The 20,628-nt window shown below is 47.1% G+C and overlaps 1 protein-coding gene across 1 annotated transcript in view; it reads left to right on the top strand.

Moving 5' to 3' along the window:
- The window catches only part of TBC1D10A (TBC1 domain family member 10A), a 621,584-nt gene extending 605,124 nt beyond the window's left edge, over positions 1–16,460 (top strand). Inside the window, exon 9 of the mRNA XM_069619305.1 lies at positions 14,604–16,460. Within this exon, the coding sequence (XP_069475406.1) occupies positions 14,604–15,158 (555 nt within the window). The 3' untranslated portion in view covers positions 15,159–16,460. The remainder of the gene's footprint in view (positions 1–14,603) is intronic.
- The last annotated feature ends 4,168 nt before the right edge of the window (positions 16,461–20,628 follow it).

Genomic DNA, 20,628 nt, shown 5'->3' with positions numbered 1-20,628 from the left:
GCAGGCATCAAGAACACCATCACACTCTCTCTCAGCAGGGAGCTGCGGTTCTGTCATGACATGGAGCTTTAGTTGGCGCAAGTGTCTCGTCTCCAACGAGTGGGGTCTCCCTAAGAACGACCTCTTTGTGACGGCTGCCAACACCAAATGTCAGACGTTTGCCAGCAGATATTCCCCAGCCAAGCAGTCTGGGGAATGCCTTCTCGTTCCCGTGGGAGGGCCTCTTCCTGTATGCTTTTCTCCAATTCTGCTGTTACTACGGGTGATCAACACACTCAGACGGTACCACTGCAAGATGATCCTTATTGCACCGGCATGGCCCAGACAGATCTGGTACTCGGACCTTCTCCATCTGTCTGTGGTCCTGACAATCAAACTGCCTACACTTACCAACAACCTCCCCAGAGAAGGTGGGTCAATACTGTACCACGACCCAGCGTCTGAGTCTCAAGGCCTGACTTCTGCAGCCTTAGAATTATGACATTATTCGCTGCCTTTGGTATGCAAGATGATCCTAGCTAAAGCACAAGTGGAAGCGCTTTGCAGTGTGGTGCCGACTGCTGACGATTTCACTGCTGCGAGTGACTACTCCGCAGCTTCTACCATACCTGCTCTCGCTGGCCTCGTCCACGCCTATATCAAGGTCCACTTGGCCACCACATCCCATTACACAAGGAGCCCAGGCAAGTGCTACCTGTGGTACACAGGCTTGTTTTGCTCACTTCATTTTCTTTAGTTTTTTAGTCAGTAAGGGTTTCGACCTCTAGTGTTCACCAGATTGTTTTATTATTTGACTGGATCCATAACCCCACTGTTCAGGGAGTGTTCTTCGTATCTTTTCCTTTCAATCTTGGGCACTGTGTTTATGGCTCGATTCTTGGAACCATTAAACCACACCGCTCTTTGTCATGGATATTGGTCTTCAGTCTATCTGTTGGGTCAGCTACGGGGCGTCAGATGGCTTTGTACTGAAGTCCTGTCTCGGGATACGAGTCCTCATGCCGCACTGATTTTCGTGCTTTTCATGTTATCGCGGGTCGTTCCGTCAGCGTTTTGCAGCTCTCCGCGCTCCTTACAGTTGGGGTGGTAGATTTCTTCTTCACAGCCACAACAGGAGCTGTGTAATCGTATTCATGAGCATGTGAATCCATGAAAGATCCCATGCTTTAGATGGAACAGGTTACTTTCCTTACCTATAACTCTTGTTCTCCAGCATGGATTTGCATGCAAACCCTCCCTTCCCTCTCTGGCTCTTTTTGGTTCATACTGCCACTTTACGTATACTACCAAATATGAGGATGGCCATCGGGGGTGGACCTTAGGAGGAAGAGTGTCCATGGCTGGGGCAGTATGAACCAAGTGACACTATAGAGACTAGCAGTTTTTAGCTCAAAGCTAAACTGCTTTAAATTAACTGAGGATTCCCAGCCTGGCGACGGGGAATATTCATGGGCATGTGAATCAAGGAAAGACCCATGCTGGATAACAAGAGTTTCCGGTCAGTAACTTGTTCCTTTATTTCAAAGTCAAAGAAAGGGTGTCACACTATCTCTATTCAACATGAACCCACATGCGTTGACGTCCTCAAATAGTTTTGTTCCATCATTGGTTGGCAGCAAAACTTGTAGTGCGGAGGAATATTTTCGACACCATTACACATGGATCGCTGACTGACATGGACGCAGAGTTTGGCGAAAGGCTTCTTCGACCCGACTGTGACTTGACAAGGCGTACAGTTGGGAGAGTGGGGGCAGAGGGATATGCAAGTGATATATACTTGTATTACATTTACATGTAGGCCTAGAGATTCTTTTCCCCTTTGCACCACATGTGAACTGGAGACACAGGGTGTGTAACAACTGTCTACCAAGTGACCAATTCCGAATATTTCTGCCGTGTGTGCCAACAATTTAAACCCAAAACACTTTGCGATCGCCGCTCAAGGTGTTGGACTCTTTATGCCATTCATGCGGGTCCGAAGATGGCAGGGTCTGGAGCCCAGGCAACAGAACTAGAGGTTGGGGTTTCAGACGCAGTGGTCGAGATCGACCCTCAACAGCCCAGCAGAGGAGCACTTTCAAGTAAAGAACAGCAGCAGATCCCCAGCTCCAATAGCTTGACATCAGGGGGAGTTATGGAGAAGTCCCCATTAAATATAGAGACTACAAAAAGGCATAAACAGATAAGAGGGAAGTAAGAGTCTTCAACAACGATGTTTAAGACAAAGACACAGGATAATTTCCAATATTCCGACCTCTTTCAAAGAGCTGCTACCCCCGTCCCCCTTTGGAGAATTAGATGTATAATCTGCAGTTTGACCACAGAGCAGGGATGAGCCCAATAGACTTTTATCCGATGCAGGGTCTTGAATTGCTCCCACCACGTCAGTGTTTGTCCCTAATTCTACCGTTCCCCCAACTTCAATCATTGGATTTTCTTCACCTACAGGCCACCCATTATGGAACTTAATCGGGCATGGGGTAGACTTACTTGTGTGGGACAGATGGACTCTTCGCGGATGGCCTTCTTCAAGTATGAAATGGTTGCATTACAGGAAACAACAATATTAGTCACTCTCCAACTTGAAACCAATAGAGGCCCGAGCAGGTGGAGCTACAGAGTCCGCAGGCATAGAGCAGTTGTTAATAATAGAAGACCTGCAATCTGGATCAATATCTCCCCCTTGGGAAGCAACCATACCCTTAGACAGCAACACTGTTCGCACTTATAGCTGGGACTTCAATGGTTGGACATCGGCATCCTTTAATTTCAATATTTTCAAGATTGTTAAAGCCAATAATGTCTTGAGCAGCAGTCGAACCCCCTCGTCCCCCTGGGTCAAAACTAATAGGAGCAGCAAATAAGGGAATAAACGCTTACTGAGGGTCTTGAGAGGTGGGTGGGGGCGGGTGGGGTGGTTGTGGGGGGATAGCTGAATTGGGCTCAATAGGGCATGTGCATGAAAATAGGTCCACCACTGGGATTTTCCTCTTTACTGGTAGAATTTTCTTTTTTGAAATGGGAGCGGACGTTGGTTCTGGGTTTTCTGGTGTGTCTGATTTCATAAGCTTCAGGGAATAGCATGACTGACTAGTTTCAGGTTAGATGCAAATTATAGTTTTTAGACCCCACGCAGGTCATTTCCTGTTGAGAGCCACAGAGAGCTAATGAAACCACAGATACAACGTGGCAAGCTACAGAATTTATTTAGCGTTGGCTCTCCACGGGACTCTTGATTACTGATCGTTCACTCTGTTTCCCCAGTACAGCACCCTGTCAGAGCAATTCCGGTGTGACAAGACTCTGGATGCCGTGTTGCAAATTAACTCCTTTGTGTAAAGCTTTCCCATGGCTTGATTGCCTTCCAATTTGCTTTGTCTGGTTTAAGCTGGACAAACACTTTACTTTGACAGCTACTGTGTCAGCATTCACAAATGATCACAGCCAATGCTCACAAGCTCCAGTAGGTATCCCAGCTGACCCACAGCTGATTGCAGGAGACTGCCTCGCCCTTTGCCGAGGGCTCGTTTCCCCTTGAATATCTGCAGGTGTAGAGGGGTTTGGGTGAGTCAGCACAACCACTCCCAGATCGAAATGGCTGACTGCAGGAGACTGCCTCGCCCTTTGCCTCCCAACTATCTACCCATCTTTGCTCCTCCCTAATACTACGGAATGTTCTGTCATACTCTTCCTTTGGCTCTCTGACAGGCAGAAACGCTTTGACACCATAAACTGACAGAAGGCGCCATAGAAATGCAAGCTAACATAGCATATTGCGTTAGGATTGCAAACACAACTGCCCTAATGCCTAGGTAAAACAGAGCACATTGTACATCTGCATTGACATGTTTTAATGCGTCCTTCATGTCGTCCCAATCTACATTACAAAAGATATCTGATGGAATGATGACGTCTAACGCTACCATCAAGAACACCTTTGATGCAGCAGATGCATCAGGACAACAGATTGCAGGAGAAACTGTTAAGTGCCAAACGGAGGAATTCCAACATGGCGGCCGTGGCGAGGAGATGCGCGTGCCGGGCGCTCATGCCGGGCCGGGAAATATAACTCCCTAAACATGTCGATCGCTTAGGAGGCCGGTGTCCTGCTGCCGGAGGACTCCCCACCCGGGGATAGTGGAGTGCCGGCTCCGAGTCACGCTGGGGCTGCGGCGTGGAATCGGAGTGGAGGCGGGGAGAGGCTAGGCGCCGGGCGGAGACCGTAGCGGTGAGGGAGCGCCCGGCTGCGGCTTCCTCCTGGGGGGGGGGGGGGGGGCGATTCGGTTCCTGCTTCCCCCCCCCCCCCTGTGGAAGAGGCGAGAGTCGGCTGGATTGGCCGTGCAGCATCGAGGACGCCGTGACCGGAGATTGCGAGAGGATCTGTCCCCGGCGGGGGGCGAGCTCAGCGCCAGCTGTGGAGGCGGCGAAGCACCGGCGATCCTGGGCCCGTGGAGGGGACGGATGGTCCTTTACCCCCCCCTCCCCCCACGGCATTCTCTCAAGAACGCAACAGGTAGCGGTCTAGGGTGCCCAGTTGGGTTTACTGGCTGGGCTGCCTGGGACATTCTGGAGGACCCCTCGAAGCCTGGCCCGGGGGAGTGGGGGCCATGTGTGGCTTCACATCAGTAGCACTAGCACACAGCTGGTGTTAATAATCAAGAGAAGAGCTGTGGCTGGTGCCCGCGCGGAGCCAGATACTGGAGTGAGGCGGGTGCTCCCTGGATGAGCTAAAAAAGTGTGCAGCTAATCGGAGGTCCTCCCTGGAGGACAGGGGCAGGGACTAAGGACTGCTCCTGGCTGAGAGTGAGTAAAAGGCATCCTCTGGGGTTGTCGGGGGGGGGGGGGGGGTGTGTTTTTTTTACCCCCCATTGTGAGCTCGCTGTAGGGCACAGGAGCGAAGCGGTGGAGCTGGCGGAGTCCGTCCTGGGGGTGCCGGATGTCCAAGAATAAAGGGCCGAAAGGGAGAAGGTGCCCCTCGAGGGCGACATCTACCTCTACCAGACGTGGCACGAGTGTGATCCAGCTTTGGGCGAACGACATGGAGGGCGGCCAACGTGGGAAGCCCCAGAGGGACGCTCCTGAGTCCTCGAACCAGGACCCCTTGCAGGGTCATCAAATTTCGAGGGAAGATATGCAGGTCTGGTTTAAGGACCTGCAGGATACCTTTATGTCCACGGTGCAGGATCAGTTTGCCAGCATGAGAGAGGACATGAAGCAGGCAGTTCAAGACATCAGGTAAGATGGCGCAAAGCTTGAAGAACGCACTGACACCCTGGAAAAGGTGGTACAAAACCTAGAGGTAGAAACCCAGAAATATAGTGAAGCCCAGGAGCGTCTAGTCCACCTGACCTATAACTTGGAACTGCAGTGCGAAGATCTTGAAAACCGATCCCGTAGGGCTAATATTCGCATCAAGAACAAGGTGGAATCGGTGGCAGAGAAAAACTTGAAGACGGCAGTGCAAGAGGTGTTCCATGACATACTGGGAGAGAAGGATGCAGACTCGATCAGGGTAGACCGGGTTCATCGTGTGGGCCCTAAGCGGACGGGAGAGCCGGGGGAGCGCCCCAGGGAGGTGTTGGTGGCAATGTCATCGTACCCCCAGAAGGAGGACATTCTGAGGAAAGCCAGGGGAATGGATCATATAAAGATGAACGGAGTGGAAATTTACCTGTATCATGACCTAGCGCAAGTGACTTTACAGAAGAGGAGGGCGATGGCCCCTGTCGTCAGGGAATTGGTGAGCAAGAAGATCAGATACAAGTGGACCTTTCCATTTGGGTTGCTATTCTCTTGGGAAGGGAAGTCACCGAGGGTGACTTCCTGCGAAGAGGGACTTCATCTACTGGGCATCCAAGAGCAGGACGTGGTCAGCAGAAGCCCGCAGAGCAGAGCCACGCCAGGTAAAAAGCCCTGGGAATGGAAAGAGGTCCAGCGCAGTAAGAAGTAGGTAGATGAGAGCCTATCCTGATGTGCTAGTAGTAAGTTTGTCAGGGGGTGACTGGCACTGGTAAAAAGGATTGAAAGTATTTAGTATCATAGCGGTCGACACACTGCACTTGTTGGTTGAAATAGGCCCGGTGGGAGACGCACTGTGGAATCTGTTTGGTAGGGTGGTAAGGAGATTCAGGGTTTAGGACTCCCCGAGATGTTCTTTCCCGAGTTACTTGAGGGATGGGTGCGAAGGGCTGAGCGCCCTAGCAACCATAGGTTCCCTGGCCCTCCTTGCGACAGTTTAGGGGTGTTGGGGGCTGTTGGGGTGGGGGGAGGGGGGAGTTACATGGGATCGGGATGCGGGGGGGTGTGGGTTGTGGCGAAAGGAACGAGCCAGGTCCAAGGGGACTACATATAGGGAGATGTGCGAATTGCGATGGGTAAACTGAAACTACTGACATTCAATGTCTGGGGACTCAATGCCCCGGTCAAGAGGAAGAAAGTGGAGGAATACCTGAGAAGGGAGAGGGGGGACATTTTATTATTACAAGAGACTCATATAAGACTGCGGGACAGGGCAAAGTTACGTCTGCAGGGCTACAGGCGGATAGTACAGGCACATCCCCCTGACAAAAAAGCTAGGGTACTGATGGCCTTCTGTGATGGGGCGCACAATAATATCCACAAAACCCAGACGGATAAACATGGGCAATTTGTATTTGTGAATGTCACTATAGAGGGGAGGGTGCTCACTCTCGCTTCGGTATATGCACCAAATACTGGGCAAGATGGTTTCCTAAGAGAGGTTCTGGACCGATTGGAGGCCTTTGCGGAGGGGGAGACAATTTTAGGTGGAGACCTGAATCTGGCTTGGGATCCAGTGTTGGACCGGAGCTCGGGGAGCCACACTGGCCCGGGAGGTCCTACTAAGCGGCTTCGCCAAAAAATGAGCCATCTTGCGCTTTGTGATGTTTGGAGGGAAGTGAAGGGACAGCAGAAGGGGTATACATGTTATTCCCATGTGTATGGCTCAATGTCTAGGATTGACTACTTTTGGGCCTCGGTGGGGCTGTTGGGAGACATTCGGGAAGTGGAACTAGGGCCTATCTCTCTCTCAGATCATGCGCTGGTTTGGATGGAGCTGAGGACACCGGGGAAAAGGTCTAAACTATGGACCTGGAGGTTCCTGCAAAGGATCCTTCGGGACCCGGTGATGGAGGCATCGGTCAGAGAAAAGATTGAGGAATATTGGGCCCTTAACGACATGGGTGATGTGAGCGCAGGCATGGTATGGGAAGCCTTTAAGGCTGCAATCAGGGGGCATGTTATAGCCTTGAAAGTGGCCAACGACAGACAGCGGTTCGCATGGGAGAGGGATTAGGAGGCAAGGGTGGCTGACATTAGAGCAAACTTGGTTAGTGCCCCGACTCTTTGCCTGAAAAGAGAGCTGAGACTAACAGAGACCCAATTAGATACACTCCACACAAAAAAGGCGGAGAGACGCCACCTATACTTTCGGCATCGTTACTTTATGAAGGCGAATAAAGCCGATAGGTATTTAGCTAGGCAGCTGAAGGCGAAGCAGCAAGACATGGCCATCAAAAAACTACTGAATGGGCGGGGGGAAGCGGTCTCCACCACGCAAGAGATGGGGTAAGTCTTCAGAGAATATTATCGGCAGATATACTCCTCTGATGCTCCTAGTGCGGAGGCTCAGATCTCGTACTTACGAGGGATAAGATTTCCCAGTCTCTCGGAGACGGAGAGGGAGTTGCTGGAAGGAGAAATTAGGGAGGTTGAGGTGAGATCAGCCATCAGAACACTCCGCCCTGATAAAGCCCCGGGCCCTGACGGTTTTACGGCAGCTTTTTATAAGAAGTTCGCTACGCTGCTGTCCCCGTGTTTGGCAGCACTCTTCAATACCTTTGGGTAATCTGGACCGGTGACCCCGTCAATGAGTGAAGCCAAAGTGTTGGTCTTTCATAAGGGAGGCAAAGATCCCCTGTTACCGTCCGCATACCGACCCATAGCTCTTATGAATTTGGATGCCAAAATATACACGAAGGTGCTAGCGGCTAGGCTGGCCCTAGTGCTTCCCAAATTGATCAATAAGGACCAATCAGGCTTCATTCAGGGCCAGAAAACCCATGATAATATTAGACGGGTCTTACATCTAATTGAAAAGGTAGGGATTAAGCAAACTCAGGCAGTCCTGTTAGCGTTAGATGCCGAAAAAGGCATTCGATAGGGTGGAGTGGTCAATGCTATTTAGGAGTATGGAGGGCCTGGGCTTCGGGGGCCAATTCATGAGAATGGTTAGAGCTAATTATTGCACCCCCTCGATTAGAGTAGCTTTGAATGGGGAGATTACAGACAAAATAGAGCTTTCAAGAGGCACACAGCAAGGGTGTCCTTTGTCGCCTTTGCTCTACGCCCTCTTCCTGGAGCCATTTCTTATAAAGGTGAGAGAACTTCCCACGATGGTAGGGATAGACATGGCGGGCACCCAGCACAAGATAATGGCTTATGCGGATGACATGTTAGTTTTACTAACGGATCCGGCCCACTCTCTCCCGGTGCGATGTCAGGAACTGGATAGGTTTGGTGAGATATCGGGGCTTAAGATCAATAGAAATAAATCGGAAGCACGGGTTTTGGGGGGGCGGTGTGGAAATTGCCCGGGTGGTGTCTTCCTTGCACTTTAAGGTGCAGAATGAGGGGATTAAGTACCTGGGGGTAATGTTAATGGGCAAGGTGGAGTCCCTTTACGAACAAAATTATAAAGGCTTCTTGGCAAAACTCAAAAGTGAGCTTGACCGTTGGAACCCGCTGACGATTTCTTGGTGGGGACGTATGGTCTCGGTGAAGATGACGGTCCTGCCTAAGTTGCTTTATCTTTTTCAGGCTCTACCGATATCGATCCCCAAGACCTTTTTTCGAGCCCTTACTAAAATGCTCTATCTCTATGTCTGGAGAAGGAAGCCACCTAGAGTAGCAAAGGGGGTACTGTCGGCATCCCAACAAGATGGAGGTTTGGCTTTCCCACATTTTCTCAGATATTATCAAGCAGCACAGTTATGGGTAATAAGGGAATGGATGGGGGGCGAGGAGCAAACGAGATGGGCTGATCAAGACGGAGCTGTCGCTAGAACTCAGCTGAGGGAAATGTTGTGGAAGGGACACAGACCAGACACCCTAATTTGCGAATAGGCACAGTCTTGGGGGCCACAATGGACGCATGGGACGCCCAAACGAGGAGAGGGGTTATGACAACAGTGCCAGGTCCGTTCACCCCCATGTTTGGGAACCCAGACTTCCCACCTGGGTTGGAGAGGGGAACGTACGAGAAATGGGGATATGCTGGGTGGACAGAAATTGGTGAGATGTTTCAAGACGGGGAGGTGAAGTAATTTAAGGACTGCGCTGGACCTCTAGGGCTGAGAGACTCAGACATGTTCAGATATGGACAACTTCGCCACTGGTTGGCATCGCCGGTCATCAAGCGAGCAGCCACAAGGGACCTCACCCCCTTTGAACACTACACCATAACCAACTCGGGGTCGAGGAAATTTGTCTCAATGTTGTGCAAATTTATACAAGTGCAGTCTGAGGAGGTCAAATGGACCTATATGATAAAATGGGAACGAACGATGGGGAAGCCTATAGCAAAACAGCAATGGAAAAACCTGTGGGGGGACATCTTTTCCCTGACCAGCTCCATACAACTGAGGGAAATGTGGGTCAAGATTGCTCTGCAGTGGCACTATACGCCTGAGCACCTGAATGGGATGTTCCCGTCGGCCTCCAAATTCTGCTGAAGGGGTTGCGGGGCGGAAGGTACCTGGAGGCATATATCGTGGGATTGTAAAGAGATACAGGTTTTTTGGGCTGAGGTGAAGTCCCATATGAAGGAGATGTTCCCCTACGTGGACCAGATGGGGGCCCAGGTATGTCTTTGTGTACTGAGAGACCATGCTGCTGAGAAGCTCTCCAGGACACAATGGAGATCTTTTGTGGGCTTACTCATTTCGGCTTGGTCAGTAATAGCTCAGCACTGGAAACAGGCTGATCCTCCGGGGGTCTTCAGCTGGTTGCAGAGGATCTGGTCCCTGATCACAATGGAGAAACTGTCGCATAATTTGCAAGGGTCATCTGACTCCTTCACGAGGAGATGGGGGGGGGGGGGGCGGTATTGAACTTCCTTCAGTCAGATTTCATGGCGCAATGGTGCCCTCATAAGATCAGGATTCTGGACCTGTTTCAGGCTTGAGAGGTTTGGACGCTACCACCGGGATGGGGGAGTTAGAAGGGGTTGGGGGGAGTTGGAATTTTGATGTTATTCATGGGCGTTGTATTAGCTTTACTTCTTTCTTGCTGTAATCAATAAATATATAAATAAAAAAAAGACAGGCATCATGAGGGGATGCCCATCTGGAAAAAAATAAGTGCCAAACGGCTAAAGGGGCTCAGAGCTTAAAGCTGAAACCCAGGCTACCCTACTAGACAAACCTATAGAGTAGGCCTGACTCTTTGGTAGGGAGGTAGATGAGACTATGAGCCAAGAAGGACTACAACACACTAAAGAAACTTAGTCAGATGGCAGGCATATCTATCAACCAAGAGGGGCTTACACAAACCGCTATTACTTTCGGCCCAATACCTTCTCCCAACACAGGTCAATTCACACAATCAGGGTAGTAGCTGGATTACAGGGAGCCAACAGCACACGTATTCATCCCTCTCTAGGTAATAGCATAGAGGAAGAGGACAAGCCTTTATGGGTGCATCCTTGCCCCTAAACAAGGAAATCCACATACCCTCCCATGTCACCCCGATAGGGGCATCGCATAACATTCACCCACACATAAGTGGATTACTTCAGATCAATGGGTGCTCGACAGTCGAGAAAGGGTATTATATCAAACTATTAGGGGCTCCAAAGAACCTCTGATGGCGCAACAGAAAGCTGCTGCAGCAACACCAGGAACAATTTAAAAAAAAAAGTCTAGGCTCTTGTACAAAAAAGAGCCATTGAGAAAGTCAAACCAAATCAGGTAGAAGGGAGCATTTACTTTGTTCTCTTTCTTTGGTACTAAGAAATAAAGAGGCCAATATCAGATCTGAGGCAAGCAAACAAATACATAAAGCCCCAAAAATGACAACACTATAGGAAGTCATCCCACTTCTATAAAGAAAAGAAATCTTTGAACACACTAGACCTGCAAGATTCATACGTTCATATTTCTATTTTCCCTGCTCACAGAACATTCCTAAGGTTCAAGGTAGGAAAAGGAGATTACCAGTTCAAGGTACTATCGTTTGGACTTGCTGGGAGAACATCTACCCTTATCTGGATGACTGGTTAATAACCGGGGAAACCCTGGCAAAATGCCTGGAGAACGATGCAAAGAACAGTGAACCTACTTTTCAAACTGATTCCCCATAAATGAGTCAAGTCTTAAACCCTGGGAGCAATCATAGATTCAGAACAGGCAATTGTATGCCCATCCACAGAAAAGGGTGTAAGCCTTCCTGCACCTGATCACTTGTTTCAAAGCTGGCACCAAGGTAACAGTAAGAAAGGTCATGAAAATGCTGGGTATGATGGCATCATGCATCTACAAAGTACCAAATGCATGGCTAAAAATTATAAAAATACAACCCCGGCTATCAAAAAAATGGTCTCAAATATCGGGCCAATGGGACGATCTAGTGGTGATTTCAGAAGAATTGGTAAACTTTCTGCAGTGGTGAACAAAAGAAAACCTATTAAAATGTAGGCCCTTCAAACTCGCAACCATCACAACAGATGCCTCAATGTTAAGGTGGGGGAGGCCCATTGTCCGGAACCTACGGTTTGAGGCATGTGGTCAGAGCCAAAAGATATACCACATAAACATCCTGTAACCTTAAGCAATAAAGATGGCACTGCTAGCCTTTCAAAACAAGGTTACTCAGCAAAAGTGTATTGATATAAACACAGACAACACCACAGCAATGACATACACCAACACTGTCAACGCTAGCAGAGGGGATGTGGCAGTGGTACATCAAGAAAGGAATGTAAGTTTAGGCACAGCATGTCCCAGGGGAACACAACCTCCTGATGAACAGCCTAAGCAGAGTTGTCCAACAAGTCAACGGATGGGAATGAAACACATCCGCACTCAAACAGATTTTCAGAATGTGAGTGTTGCCAACTGTGGATCTATTTGTAATAGCACTAAACAAAAAATGCCAAAACTCTGCATCCAGGTAGCCGCACAAAGGGTCTTCGGGGAATGCCCTACGGATACATTTGTCCGTGAATTTGTCAGTGATGTTTGTGCTTTTCCCTCAACTCCATTACTCCGAAAGATGATGCAGAAACTTATATTCGACAGTGCAACAGTAATCCTAATGCACCAATGAAGGCCAGGCCCACCTGCTGGGGGTGGCGGGTCAGCCACCAGTCAAATTTCAACCGGTACACAACCTGCTTACACAACAGCAAGGGAAACTATCTCATTCCTGCACTTGAATTTAGAAGTACAGCTCCTAATGTCAGAGTTCGGTCACCTACATTTACCTCTAAGGTATTTACTGCCAAGGTGTATGGAAATGCTTAAGGAACTCGAATACATGACATTGCCATTACAACAAGTGGAAACGTTTTGTAATTTGCTGTAAAACAGAAACACGTCAATCCTTTGCATGTCCTACACGCATTGTAAATTCCCTTCTAGATTTGGGCCTAGTATACAACTCACTCAAGGTGAATCCAGCAGCACTACTTGCTTATGCTACATCACAACAAAAGGCACCCTGGTGGAAAGTGTCAGTGGTTAAAGCCTTGATGGAAAGAGTCAAAGGGGTACCACTTGCCGTGGCACATCCACCTCCAGCGTAGGGGACTTAAACACTGTTACAAAGACTCATGGAGCAGCTTTTTTTATCCCTATGCACACAATCTCATTAAAACATGGCATTTCTTATAGATGTTAAATCTTTAAGTAGGGTATGCGAAAAACAAACATCGGTGTCGAAGCCTTTTATCTCCATAGACAAACACGAGGTAGTACTTCATGCGTACCCATGTTTTTTTGCCAACATTCATCTAAAAACGTTAATCTATTTTTCCCTAAACCTCAAAATAAAGGAGAAAGAGCTCTAAACACACTGGATGTACGAAGATAAGTCCAGTTCCATTTACACAAAACAAAAGAATTACATGAAACAAGTGAATTGTATCTTTCAGACTGGAGGAGAAGGTGAACCTGTAATCAAGGCCACCATATCTAGATGAATTGTCTGGTTTATTCAACTATATTTAATTGCAAATAAAAACATTATATTTCAAACCTAGGCACATTTAACACGCAGCACGGGAGCTAGCCTTGTATTTATAGCCACTAGAGGAGATTTGCAAAGCAGCAGCTTGGAGTTCCGTGCACACTTTCACATAGCACCATTGTGCAGATACACCGGTGAGCTCTGATTCCCAGGTGGGACAGACAGGACAGGCAGTACTTAAACACCTTTTTTTCAACTGTCCGGTTTGCCCACCACCTTTTTCTGGTACTGCTTGCTAATCTATGCAAAGCATATGTATCTAAGCAGGTTCACAAGCACAAGAAGACACATTTTACTTACCAGTAATAGTCTTTCTGAAGCTTGCATCTGCTTGGAATTCCATGTGCCTGCCCTCTTTCCCCACAAAAGAGCAGCACGACAGAAACATTACATGCACAAACATCATAGACAGGCCAGAAAAAGAAACCATCTAAGGATATTGGTACGTGAGGGATCAGGAGTATGTGTACATGTAGAATGGGGATAGTGCCACAGGAATGCCCCTTTTTTCAACTTTGAATAAACAAATGTTATACTTCAACCAACCACTAGATGGCGGACTACGCAAAGCATATGATTCTAAGCAGATAAAAGCTTCAGGAAGACTATTACTGGTAAGTAATATTTGTATATATGAACAGTGCCAACCATGCATTGCAACAAGTCTATTGGACAAGCCCCTTGTGTTTAAGGGTTTGTTGGGTAGAAAATGAATGTGTCTTTGCAGTGCTCTTTTTTTCAAAAACCTTCTTTTGCCAATAGCCTTCTTGCTATTTGCCTAAAATAGTATTATCCCATTTTGCTGCTGCTAGAGTTTACTATAATAGCAAGCTCCCAGTCGCTGTAATATACTCTAGTTAGATTAAAGCCAACTGAAGTTCATGGTATAAATTAGAATGATTTTCTCCTTGGCCTCGTGAGGTATTACCATTTTGGTATGGCTGCTAATGGGGCGTCTGCAGAAGATTAAATGTTTGACTATTGTCACGCTCTCTCAAATATCTTTGCTTCCTCATTTGAATCCTTTCTGATGGCCCCAAAATGGAAAACCCCCTAAATTGGTTTAGTGTACAAGACTGTGCACAAGATCCGGACTGATGCCCATGTTCCATCTTACAGGAAGTCTGCCTTATTTTGTAGGGTCACTGCATAAACCCAACATCAAAGAAAAGTGGTAATTCTGCAAGACCTGAAATGAGGTTCTGCAATGATCACATAAGAGGAAGATCAGAACGGGGCAGGGGGCATTATTTTTCACTGGAGTTCCAATTCAGTCATTTCATCGAAATAATTCTATTTCACCACATCACTGACTATTTACTCTTTCTCCCTTTTAGATCATTGAATTGAACATAACCGAGAGTGACATTGAGCGTGAGCACCTCATACAGCTAAAGAAATGGAAAGAGGAGCGTGGAGAATTGCCATGCAAGTCACCTCCCAGAATGCATGGGGCCAAAGACATTAGTAAAGCAAAACCGTCCTCTCAGCGACTCCTGGTGCCGTCTCCTTCAATTTTGTTGCCTCCAATTGCCAGTAGCCCTGTTTCTGTGAAGAGGACAAAGGAGCAGAAGGAGGCAGAGAAGGCACAGGAAAGGCAAATACTTAAAGAGCGCCGAGAGCAAGAAAGGGAGGAGAAAGAGCGGAGGAAACTGGACAAAAAGCTCAGCAAAGGGAAGAATGCCCCAGCAAATGGCACTGTGAAGGAGAAAAGTGGGGCACAGACTCGAACCTCCTTGGAGGTCCTGGAAAAAGAACCATTGCGTACAAGCCCACTAGAGACCTATCCCAAGGACTCCCCCAGACTACTTTCTTCCAAGGACATACTAAAGCAGCAGCATCAGTCTAACGAGAGTCTGTGTTCCAGAGAGAGCGAAGATACATATTTGTAACAATCACCTCTGCTCTTTCTGGCACGCCGTACTATGCTCTTCCTGGATATGAGGGCACAACTAATGTCAATCCAAGTCCATAGAGAAAATATTGTTCCTCCAAATGTTGGATCTGTGGGTCAGCTAGTGCCATAGACCCACCGCTTCTGCCAAGAAACAAAACAAACCGATTCTTCTGAAGGGGGTGGGTTTAGAGTCCTGCTTGGGGTTATGGATCCACACTGCACAAGTGTGTGGTGTGCTGACTCTGCTCAGGGAACGTCTGGCAAAAGACAGGCTCTCGGAAGAAAGTGCTGTGGTAGACAACTCTGCAAGGACCACACATCCTATAAACTGAGCAGCTGATACCAATCTATCACTGGAGGAAGATAGTGGGGCAGTGTCAATTTTTATCTATGCAACTTGGTAATGTGGCAATTCCTGACTTTTATTCAAAAATTGGGATTGTGTGAAAATTGTATACATGTAGAAAGCACCATTTTAGAAATGTTGATTTGTTTCAATAGACTATTGCAAGATGCACCATCAAAGCTGAACATTGGATCATCAAATCAATGGTGGTGTTTGTAACTTTTCAGATGAGACGAGAAGCTTCATGGTTCACATTCCAGATGTGTGGACATCCACAGATGGGAGCAGACCTGGTGTAGGAACTTCAGAGGCTTGATGATGTTGCTGTAGACATTCCTGACCAGAGAGTTTAAGAATTCCATATTCCAAACTTGCTGGGCACTCCATGCAGATAACATTGTGGTTGAGAGGGCTGTCCAAAGCTGCATAGTGACCTCTGGTCCAGATGTGTTCATGCCCTAGTAGTCTATAGACACCCTGTCCTGAAGCATGACCTTTAATGCAGGTCAACTGGTGTCACTCCAGATGTGAAGAGGTTCTCTTAACAATTCTGTGCACATTCTAGACATTTTTTCAGCACATCAGCACATGTAACCTTTGTTACTGTAATGTTATGTTGGCTTGCAAGACTTGTCTGCTTCATGTTTTTGATAGCAACGGTTGTTATGTGGAAATGTTTTTTGAAGTTTCTCACAATATATGCTCTTACTATGGTTCCTCCTCATAACCCTGGCTCAGTGTTTCCCTGGTTGAAGGATACCTGGCAGGATTATGAAGCAACAAAAGGGAATGTCTGCCAACTTCTGCAAAGGTATTTGAATCCGTGTTTGCAAGATGTTTGCTATTGATACAAGGGCTCTTTTAGGATAGTACTTTACTCTGCTGAAACAACACTGGTTTTGGAGCGTGTTGATTGCAAAATTGGAATTATAAACACTAATTGAAAAAACATTATGTTCTGTAAATTCTAGTCACATATGATCAGTTTCCCTAGAGTATGCCCGTTTGCTCAGTGGCAGTCCAGATAGTGGTTTAAGCACTCCTCTGTACAATTTCCTCTCCCTTTTTATTGATGTGCCATGAAGAGGGTTTCTCAAAGTACAAAGTATTACCCCATGTAAGGATTCTTAAGGAGTTTAGGTCTGACTGGTAGCCAGCTGTGTACCATGGCTTTCCTGTCTTTTGTGTCAAGTTCAGTGTCGTTCAGAGCCTCCACAGCTCTAAATTCAGATTTGAGGAGCAGGAGCTAAAACCTGCTCTTAGGAGTCATCACCCAGTAGGCAGGTGCTACTGCTGGGGAACCAGGCGTGAGTACTTTGCACACTGTAATCTAACTTGCACATAAAATGTACACTTAAACGCTTCTGCTGATTATGTATGATTCATCTTATTTAAATGTATCCTAGATGTGCCCTAATTCTAAATCTACATTCTAAAACATGCAAGTTTGATGTCACAAATGCATGTTTGGAATGCACCAGTTGTCCTGGGGAGCATTTCTCCGGGTAACTGTTGGTTTTAAGCTAACCAGGCTCTCCTAGGGTAGAAGCAGGAGCTAAAGAGATCCCAGCAATTTCGAACCCTGGCTTCCACTGTGCCTACAATCACTTGTTCTCAAGTCCCTTCGAAACAACACCCTTTCCCAGTGGCAGGTGTTCCCACCTAGAGGTCAGTGTGTATAAATGGTGAGTGAGAACACCCTATGTCCTCATTGAACAAATGTGTACTGCTTGTTAGCTATCATGACTTTCGACGAGGACTTGACCATTCCTCCCACCATGCTTTCATTCTTTTTTGCTGGTGTATAGCATCCCACCAACCCAACCCTATGAATGCAGTTATTTTTTGCAAATGACTGTAAAACACCTCTGCTTTTAGTGTTGGCCACATTGTCACAGATTTCCGATGGCTTTAAGCTGTCACCGCTCATTACCTGCTCTTTCATTTTGCCTCTGCTTGAATTGTTCATGCACTTGTTGTGTAAAATCTAGATATCAGATAGGATGTGGCAATGTGTTGACTTCTGTTTGATTTATGTAAGGCCTTGTGATTCACATACCAATAGTCCCAGTGTACTTCAAAGTCTCATTTGTTTGCTGGAATGTTGTATGGCGCATTGTCTGTGCATATTAACATGCCACCTTCATTGGATTTTACTTTTCTTTTTCCCCCCATGACATGCTTCTTCTGGAGTTTCTTCAGTTTTTTTGCTTGGGATCACTTTCTCTTTCATGTCAACCAGATCTACTGTGGAATTTTGTCCTCCCTCCTTCCCAACTAGTTCGGAATAGCCTTCATGGGAGGTAAGAAAGGCCACTCCCAAACAGTTTTGGGATGGTCAACTAGTACCAAAATCACCATGAAGAGGTAAATGTTGCTGTGCTGTTTTTGTTGGATGTTGGAATAACTTGCACATATTTATTTGAGGTGGAAAATACAATGGTCCCGGTCTTTACACCAGACAACTTAAAATGGTAAGTCGTGCAAATCATGGTGGAGGAGGTGAATTTGTATTGGGAATCTTCAAGAAGACTACTGGAAAACTCTCATTTAGGAAATGTGAAGGATATTAATTGGTTTGATACAAGACATGGTCCTTCTGATCACAAAGTGTGGTCTTTTCCACAGACATTATAGAACAAGCCCATCTGTGTTGCCAGGAGAACAGGCACTCCTAAGTAGGTCATCTAGCAAACACGTTGGTCTTTTCCAACTGTCATATGGTTCTGAACATCCTCTGTGAGCTAAGGTCTTTATATTAACCAGTCTTAATCTTACCTGCTGCTAAGAAACCAGGGTTGTGTGTTGGAAGGGGGAAGGGACTGGGACGCAAGCATGAACATTGCGTTTCCTCCCTGCAAGAGGGTGCAAGCTGTCGTACTCTAACGGTTCGAAACTTGTAAGGCAACCTCTGTTTCATTGTTCCTGGGAGCATTGGATCGATGACCTCTGAATAATGACAAAATACAAATGCAGCAAACCAATTGGTAGAATCCTAAAGGTGAGTCTTGGTCCAAGATGCTGCCAATCAACCCACCTTTTGCCCAGTGCAGTCTTGGTAGGCTCAGAAGGAAGAATCTTCTAAACATGTCATCCTATCTGGCCTTCAGGTGGCAACTGAAACAGTGTCTCGTGCTCTGATCAGAAGAGGACAGTGTGATGCACATCCCCCTTCTGAAACTGAAGCTTGTCCCTTTGTTCTATTCTCTAGGTTTTTTAGGCACTTGTGTTCAGATAACATGATTACCTTGTCTCATCTTAGCAAGCAAAAGGACCGGTCTCACATTTTTGCTGTCAGCTAACACAGGAAGCTTGACAGTGGGCCACACACCTCATCATTTCTAGTCTTAACATGTAATTTTTGGGGAAATGAAGAAGGTTAAGTCCCTCTGCATTATCCATGGAGGTGTGAGCCAGACTCAGTAGCCTTCCAATAGGTATTTGAGACGGGGACCTTATCGCAGGTTGACCTTTGTATTTGTGTACAACCATACAAGTGACATGTCCTAGATAGGCAAAGGTCAGGTCCTCATGTGAAACCTTGCTAAGCAATGTGTGAGGATATTACTTCCATGATTTTCATTGCATTCGACTGATCTACAAACTTTTGCCAAATGTGAAACACAATCAATGCCTCTGCACTATTTGTGGGTGCCCCACCAGGTACAAAGTCCTATGTCCAAAGGAAGAATTAAGGGTTTCTCAACTCTCCTAGCTACATTTCGATGTCTTACTTTATGACTCACTTTCAGGCAGTTGAAATGGTTTGTTTCAAATGTGCTAGTGCTGGTGGGGCAGAGTACATTAGAAAAGCAGTCTCCATTGGGCTTTGGAAAAGAAGCTTGACTTTGATCTTGAGTCGACACCTGCAAGAGGTATGTAGAGGTTTTTCTGGTTCATGTTAAGTCTTGATAAATATATTGCTTGTCTTCACTGTATTGATGAGGTCTCCATTTAAAACGATGGCTTTTTGTAAGTGGATCATTTGCACAGATCATTCTTTCTGACGGAAGTGTGCTAATGTATCTCCTTGCTCTTTCGTTATGCTTAAAACATGTTGAATGGTCAGGTACAGAAAGTATCCAGCCCTCATTCCCAGAGCCACCTGCACATTCCTTGCAGACAAGGCAGTTTCTCACCATGTTTTTGTTTTTCCTGCACTCCTTTTATATTAGGTAGAGTAGCCACTGTCTGCGACCTTTGAGGTTTTGCATTCACCGTATTATGAAGTTCCTCTGAGGTCCCACTCTGTCACTTGGAGGGAATGGAAAAGGCAAACAAAAATGTAGGCCTTTTAATCTTCCATTGGATTGTCTTGCATTTTCCATTCGCCATTGTTTGTCTTTGATGTGAATGCCCCTTTCCGCAGACCTAGGGCAGCATCTGCAGGTTTCCAATAGAATGTCTTAATTTCAGGTTTGTTGGCCTGCCTTGTGCCACAAGAATTCTGGAGGTGTTGGGCTCTGTACACTAGTCCTATAACTCTTGAACTTGGAGCAAGAAGTAAATTGAAATATGTTGTGCTGATGCCTTTGCGGTCACCATTATGAAGTGTTCTGCTTTGTAGATAAGGAGCTTTGGAGTTAGAAAAGTATCATACTCTTACGTCCCGCCCTCTTTCCTCCATACTGTATGGGCATCCCTTCCAAGGGACGGGAGACTGAACCTTTTTCAGCAGAAAAAACCTTCTTCCCCTTTAGAGGTGCACTGGGGCGCTGGCGAGGGAGCATGGGCTGCCCTGACTCAGCCCTCTGGTGCCACACCTCAGTCCCCTTTTCTGTGTCGACAGGAACGGACCGAATTCACCAGCGGTCCTGGGTTTGGCTGCGCCCATGTAATTCCACGCGCGGATACTTCCTATGTCTTTTTTTTGGCTCATCTATCATTCAGGTACTCGATCCTCAGGCGTCCTCACGCTCATCCCCGGTGCATGTTGACTTCTACGGGGTTCAGCAGGTGTCCATCCTGCAATGGGCTCTTCCCAACTTCAGACCCCCATGCCCTCTGCCTACGTTGCCTTGGCTCAGACCACGGTTGGCAATCATGTTCAGTGTTTGACTCGCTGTCATCGAAGGCGCTGAAGAACAGACTAGCCAGATGGAGGGAGCTCTTCCAGAGG

This window comes from Ambystoma mexicanum, chromosome 10 (genome assembly GCF_040938575.1).
Source record: "Ambystoma mexicanum isolate Mex_15411 chromosome 10, UKY_AmexF1_1, whole genome shotgun sequence".
NCBI lineage: Eukaryota > Metazoa > Chordata > Amphibia > Caudata > Ambystomatidae > Ambystoma > Ambystoma mexicanum.
The sequence above is the reverse complement of the archived record's forward strand: the minus strand, read 5'-3'. Positions and strand labels throughout refer to the sequence as shown.